General features: G+C 40.6%; 1 protein-coding gene across 1 annotated transcript; it reads right to left on the minus strand.

The window, feature by feature from the left end:
- Positions 1 to 460: 460 nt before the first annotated feature.
- On the minus strand, positions 461 to 1,405 carry LOC143643571 (olfactory receptor 51I2-like). Its single transcript, XM_077112185.1, has one exon. The coding sequence runs from the start codon at positions 1,403 to 1,405 to the stop codon at positions 461 to 463; it is 945 nt and encodes a 314-aa protein (XP_076968300.1).
- Positions 1,406 to 7,202: the final 5,797 nt, after the last annotated feature.

Consider the following 7,202-nt stretch of genomic DNA (forward strand, 5'->3'; position numbering starts at 1 on the left):
GCTTCACAGAGTAGATAACCCAAAGCTGAGTCAATGGCTCATCCATGATGTCTATCCAATAAGTAGTTTATTGAAAGATGTGTATTTTTCAGATATGAGAATGGGGATAATTTTGTTGGTGATGATTCATTTTAAACAGTGCTAATAACAACGTATTGCTACAAAATGAAGGGCTAATTATTAGGATGTATATTTCTTATTTAAAAGCAGGAAGCAAGAAAATTGAGCAACACTTTTTTCTAAATTATGACCCAATTAATCTTGGTGAAACATATTGGCTTGGGTCATAACTATTGCCAGGCCACAGTCATATACCTGGTGGCAGAATCCCAACAGTAAATCAATTTCCAAAAGGAAATTTCAAAGGTGCTATCAAATTTTTTGTCAACTATACTGAAAACTCAAATTGTGGAGTAACAGTAAATATTCTTGCATGTTGGCCTTTCAACATGTCTCCTGCTCAAAACTTTGTTCCCAGTAGTATTTTGCAAAGCTTCCGACGAATCTCTTTGGTTTTGATGGAATAGATGACAGGATTAAGCATCGGAGGCACAAAGAGATATATCAGGGACATGAGCGTGTGCACATATTGAGGCGCATGCCTCCCATAGCGAGCAGCCATGGACACCCCAACCATGGGCACGTAGAAGATGAGCACAGCACAGATGTGTGACACACATGTGTTGAGTGTCTTTAACCGCTCTTCCCGGGAGGCAATGGCCAGTACAGAATGCAGTATGAGCACGTAGGAGAGGAGAATGAGTGCAGAGTCTAGACCAAAAGTAGAGATGACAATGAATAGACCAAAGATATTGTTGATGGTGACATCACCACAGGGCAGGCGGATCAGATCTGGATGCAGGCAGTAGGCATGCGAGAGTATATTTGCCTTGCAGAAGGGCAGCCTCTTCAGAAGGAAAGGAAGTGGGAAAACCATGCAGAAACTGCGAATGATAACAAACAAGCCCATGCACACTATGCGGGCGTCTGTGAGCACTGTGGCATAGCGCAGAGGGTTACAGATGGCCACATAGCGGTCAAAGCTCATGGCCAGCAAGATCCCAGACTCCATGAAGGAGAAGAGGTGGATAAAGAACATTTGAGCCATGCAAGAGTCAAAGTTGATTTCCCTTAGGTGGAAGCAATATGTGGCCAGCACCGTAGGAAGTGTGGAGATGGATACACCTAGGTCATTGACTGATAGTAGGGAAAGAAAGTAGTACATAGGTTGATGCAAACTCTGCTCCTCCTTAATAATGAAAAGAATGAGGCCATTGCCCACAATAGAGACCATGTAGAGGGCACCCAGAAGCAGAAATATCCAGTGTTGGGAAGTCTCCAGCCCTGGTAGTCCTGTCAGGGTGAAGGGAGGCAGACCTGAGCTGTTGTGGGGATTACCTCCCATGCTGGGACTCCTGATTAAATTTTATGGCCACTCTCCTGTAAAGAAGACAAGTACACAGTTTTAGTTATGGTCTCTGCCTACTAATGACCTTTACATACCATCTAAGTTCTCACTTAATAACACTAGTCAATTGTGTTCCTTAAAGCACACATCCTTGACCCTCATTGTCACCAAGATTTCCAATTGTCTGAAGTTTCTGAGTTTATTCAGACAGACAGACAGGTCATTTTGTTTTCCTTTATGCTTGTTTCCATTACTGTCTCACTTTCAGAACCAGGGACTCTTTTTTTTCTGTAAATCTATTGGCCTCACTTTGTTCAAGACCTAAGACAAAACTCTTCTGATCACATCTCTTCCACTGTGATGTTCCTTCCCTGGTCATTACAAACTCTTATTTATTGAGGCATAAACCTCTCCTTCTTATATTCTCTTATGTTTCTGAATCTTTCCTACCTTATTGAAACTCTCCAACTTCTTTTTTACTGTATAGTCTCTGAGCTCTTCCATATATTCATCCATACAGAAGATAGAGGGACAAAAAAATATTGATCCTTAGAAATAATCTTCTAGACATTCATCAAGATGTGTACTAAACTTACATATTCCCACCTACCTTTTAATGCCTCAATCCATTTATTTTATGATATCACTTTTCAACTTTAATCACTTAATTTACTGTCTAATCATTTCTTAACATTTTCTTTCAGAATGAAACAGTGATGAACTCCAGAAGGGCATGAGATTATTCAGTTCCCTCTACCACAGAATTGCTTATCATCCATTTTCTCCATCTTTTTCATTGATACAATCATGATACCATTATATCCAAACATCATTTTGACTCTCTCTTTTCCTTTACCTACTAGAAAAAGTGGGTAACATTGAAAACCAGGCTTCTAAATCCCTCTGTCAGCACCTTTCTCCATTTCATTCCACCAGCAGCACCATGCTCCAAACTCAATATATCACATTCCTATACCAAACTGCCTCGTGATAAGCCTCTTGCCTTTCTCTTATCCATTCTCCAATTTGAATATGGAGAATAGCTAATATTTTTAAAAAGCAAATCTGAAAGTGGCACTTTTCTGCTTAGGAACTTTAAATGCTCCCTCATTACCATAGAATCAAGTCCAAACTCATTGCTCTAGAATCAAAGATCCTCCAAGATCAGTGTTAATTCATTTTTCATCAATATTTCTGGCCTCAATTCTCAAAGTTACTTTCCTCATACCTCCAGATACCTGGCTAAGTCTGCTTACTGTTATCCAAACGTGGCCTGCAGCTGCCCAGACCCCAGAAATTGCTCAGAATGTATGAACATCCCCATTCAATAAATCTCCTAGGGATGGAGTCCAGTGATGTCCTCCTCCAAGAAACACTAGCTGATTTCTACCAACAGAGGTAACTTCTCCCTCCCCTTAATCTCACAGCTCTAGGACTGCATCTCCCTTAGTGCCCATTTCCCCAGCTGCTTTGATTGTAGTTTGTAACTCTTACCTTCTCTCTTTTGTCAGGAGCTCCAAGGACTCAGTCCTGACTCCTACTCCTGTGAAATCTTACTGTTCATTTCAAGGCCTTGAATAGGATAAGAGCTCAGTAAGTCATTGAGACATGATAAGAAAATTAGTTAATGGTTGTGAACATCCAAAAGAGGGAAGTTGTGAAAATTCTTCAGACCAAGAACTTTGCAACTCTGAGTCCTAAACCCTGCTCTATAGACTCACCTGCAGCCCTCCATCTACCTTGCTCCTCTATCTGCACTCAGGACTCCTGGATTCTTTCTTCTCAGAATGCATTTTTCCCTTCCATATTCTTAGGACCCCTTTGTTTTCTCTACCCCCGAGTTCTTCTTAAATTTTTTGCTTGCCTCTGTATGTGATGTGCAGACACCCCCGAGTTGGAGTCTTGCAGTACTAAAGTAGGCCCCTGCCAATTAGTTTCCAAATAGCCAAGGTCTTTTTAAATGCTGCCCCATATAAACTATTCTGAAAAAGTATAACAGAAGGGTAATTTGGACAGCAGCAGTGGGAAAACCAGAATGAGGGCACCAGGTGGACACTGGTGAGCACTGCAGCATAGCATGGTGGGTTGTAAAAGGCTACATAGCATTGAAGTTCATGGCTAGCAGGGTCCCAGATCTGCCCAGGAGAGATGGGTGAAAATCATTTGGGTCCAGTTAAGGGCAATCACCCAGGCACTGAAGCAGAGTGCAGCCAGCATAGTAGGCAATGTCGAAAAGGACACGCCCAAGTCACTGATTGAGAGTAGGGACAAGTAGTATATGAGCTGGTGCAAGCTCTCCTCCTCCTTAACAAAAAAGAGGATCAAGATGTTACCTACAATTGAGATGGCATAGAGCAGAAGGAGAGGGAGAGGTAGTTAGGATTCCATGCCTTCCATTCATGGGAAATCTGTCAGATAAAGCAAGGAGCATAGGAGGCATTGATCCTGAAGTTGCCCATGAGAAGCTAAGACCATTTGTCATCAGTAGGCCCAAACTGGTAAGAAGTAATCATCTACCAGAATTACCTACCAGAAGGGGTATGAGTATGAAGCAAAAGTTCAGGGAGCTACTAAAGAAGGATGGAGATGCTGAGAAGCAGCACTGGATTCAGAGGCAGGGAGGGTGAACCATATAAGCCCTGGGAAACCTGTGCAAAAATAGGAACCTACCCTGATGATTTCAAAGGATTTACCTCAAAGAGATGAAAAAGTCATTCACTGCCAAAGCATCCCAACCTTGAGTCTCATTCCATTATGTCAAATGTTCTGAAGTTTTGCTGCTGCAGAATATGTTCAACTTTATATCTGTTTTCTGCCCTAATTGGATATGGTGGAGTTCAACTGAGTATTCCCTGCTGACAGTAGTATCCTCTCAAATCCTTAATATTCTTTCTCAATGCTCATACCATGCAAAAGGTGGTGTGAGATGTGAAAAGGAAATAGAGAAAGATTTGGTGGGTGGACAGAGAGACAGAGAAAAGGACAGACAGTGAAGAAGAGATAAAGAAAAGGAGATAAAAATTATCAAGAGAAAAGGATATAGAGATGGGGAAGGGAATAGAAGGCCAAGGGAATTTTAGGGAAGCAGTGACTGAAATGTTGAAAATGCAGAGCGAGAAGGAATGAAAGATAAGAAGAAGAACTAAAATAACTACAAGCCAGTGCCCCATCCCACCCCAGTGTTTCCAGGGAGAATCGTCTATTTTGTCCCCAAGCCAGGCCAAGGTTGAGAAGCCCTCTACTCACATCACACTGAGAACACATTTTACAGGAGCCATCTCTCAGGCTTTAAGCAGTGTTAGGACTATAGCAAGCCATAACTTACCTCTTTTAAACCCTTTGAGATAAGGTTCCTCACGGAAGGATCCCAATGGACACCTCTTGCTTATTCTCATGGGTGGTCCAGACCTTTCTGCAAGTGCCACAGCAGCACCTTCTCTTCTCATAATTGGACAGGACTTACCTGCCCCAGAGCTGGCTCCTGAGGTTCTTTCAGGGGGGGGAGCCTAAGCACCCTCTGGCGGATGAGGAGTCAGATTGCCAGGGGAGCCCAGAGCTAGTAAATGGTGAGCCAAGAATAGAGCTCATTCTACTTGTCCCTCAACTCCAGGAGTTATTTCCCTACTAAAGTTCCCACTCCAGGCCCTCTCTTGGGGGACTTTTCAGAAACCAAAATTAGGGTTTGCTGGAGATGGAAGGTGATGGAAATCTAATACTCAAGTTTTGCAATGTTACCCGAACTCTGTCAAGAACTTTATGAACATTGTCTCTTTCAATCCTAACAATGAAATTTAGAGGGAAGAATTCTCTTTCCATTTTATAGATGAAAAAACTTTAGTGCCTAGTAGGTCATACTAGGTTCAGAATAATAATCCACTGAGTAGCAGTGGTGCATTCAAATATATAATCACTTAAAATTTTCAGAACACCTAATAAGAACTTTTATCCAGCAAAGCCTAGGAACGTGGTCCCAACTATCTGCTAGTCATAACCATACTCATCATTTTTTCCTGTGTATTTTTTCTTTTCTATTTAACCAATCATTTCACTGCCTTTATCTCTCTTTGTCCAAAGTCACTCAAAAATAAATATATACAGAAAAATATAAAGGGATAAGAGAAGCTAAAAGAAATTTTTCTTATTTCATCTTCTAACTTTCCTATAATGCTGTCAGCTAAGATCTGGGGGCTATAACTGAGCCTGTCCTCTGCACCTCTCAGCCAGATGCAGGGCTTGCACCTGCTTCATCTATGCTGCCATATGAACAGGTAGGCCCAGGTGGTTGAACTTTTAAGACCCAATGATTAAATAATTCTGTGATTCATTTTTTGTTACAGGAAAATAATTCACTTACCACACTTTTTTTTTAGTGTACTATTAAGTTATACAACACCATCATCCAGAACATTTTCATCACCCTAGAAAGAAACTTCAAAAACATTAGCAGTCATTCCTCATTCCACCCTACTCCAGTACCTGGAAACCACTAATCTATTTTCTACCTCTTTGGATTTGCCAATTCTGAACATTTCATATAAATATATGTGACTTTTTGGATCTGGCTTCTTTCACTTAACATGCTGTTTTCAAAATTCAGCCATGTTGCTGCATGTATCAATACTTCTAGAAGCAGAAAGAAAAAAATAATGAAGAAAAGTAAACAGAGCCTGATGAACCTGTGAGATACTGTAAAGTGTACCAATGTATGCTTTTAAAAAAAGTGTCTCAGAAGAAAAAAGAGAGAATATTTGAATAAATAATGGCTGAAAACTTCACAAATTTAATGAAACACATGAATATACACATTTAAAAAGGTCAGCAAACTCCAATCAGGATAAACCCAAACAGAGCTACATTGCACTGTGTTATATTCTGTGTTAAAATCAAAATATCAGGTGAGCCATGGTGGCTCAGTGGCAGAATTCTTGCCTGCCATGCCAGAGACCTGGGGTTCAATTGCTGGTGCCTGCCTATGCAAAAAAAAAAAAAAGCCAAAGTTAAAGAGATTATTCCCAAAGCTCCAAGAAAGAAGCAACAGGCTACATTCAAGGGAAACAATAAAATTAAGTTCCAATTTCTTGGCAGAAACCATGGAGACAAGAAGGCAGTGGGAAAACATATTTAAAATGCTTTTCTCAATGAATAGCATGACTTTTATAATTGATTATGCTAAATCCTGGATGTCATTCTGCACATACTTCCTTTCATTCATCCCAGTAAGAAAGTCCTAAATATTGTGGCTAATTATAAGTGGTGCAGAGGGCTTTAAGGGATCAGTGGATGTGTGAAATGTTAACTAAGAGGAATGTTAGAAAAATTTAGTGAATAAATCAGAATGATTACTGGGTGAAAGTGAGGTTTGAAACCATGAATCTGAATGGTGCTAACTTGTGTATATCTGTGATTTCTGTTGTTTTGGTTTGTTAAAGCTACTGTAATGCAATATACTAGAAATGAAATGGCCATTAAAAAGGGAATTTATCAAGTTGTAAGTTTACAGTTCTAAGGCCATAGCAATGTCCAAACTAAGGCATCCAGAGAGAGATACCTTGACTTAAGGAAAGGCCAATGATGTTTGGGGTTTCTCTGGGCACATGGTGATGTCTGCTAGCTTTCTTTCCTGGCTTCTTATTTCAAAATGGCTTCCCTGGGGGCATCTCCAAAGGTCACTTGTCTGTGTCAGCTCTGAAGCTTTTTCCAAAATGGTTTCCTCTTAAAGGACTCCAGTAAATTACCCACATTGAAGGGTTAGAGACACATGTCTATGGAAACCACCTAATCAAAAGGTTCTATC

The sequence above is a fragment of the Tamandua tetradactyla genome, chromosome 8, assembly GCF_023851605.1.
Source record: "Tamandua tetradactyla isolate mTamTet1 chromosome 8, mTamTet1.pri, whole genome shotgun sequence".
NCBI lineage: Eukaryota > Metazoa > Chordata > Mammalia > Pilosa > Myrmecophagidae > Tamandua > Tamandua tetradactyla.

Excerpts from the sequence above, each read along its gene's own strand:
- LOC143643571 (XM_077112185.1), bottom strand. The coding sequence starts at position 1,405 with ATGGGAGGTAATCCCCACAACAGCTCAGGTCTGCCTCCCTTCACCCTG.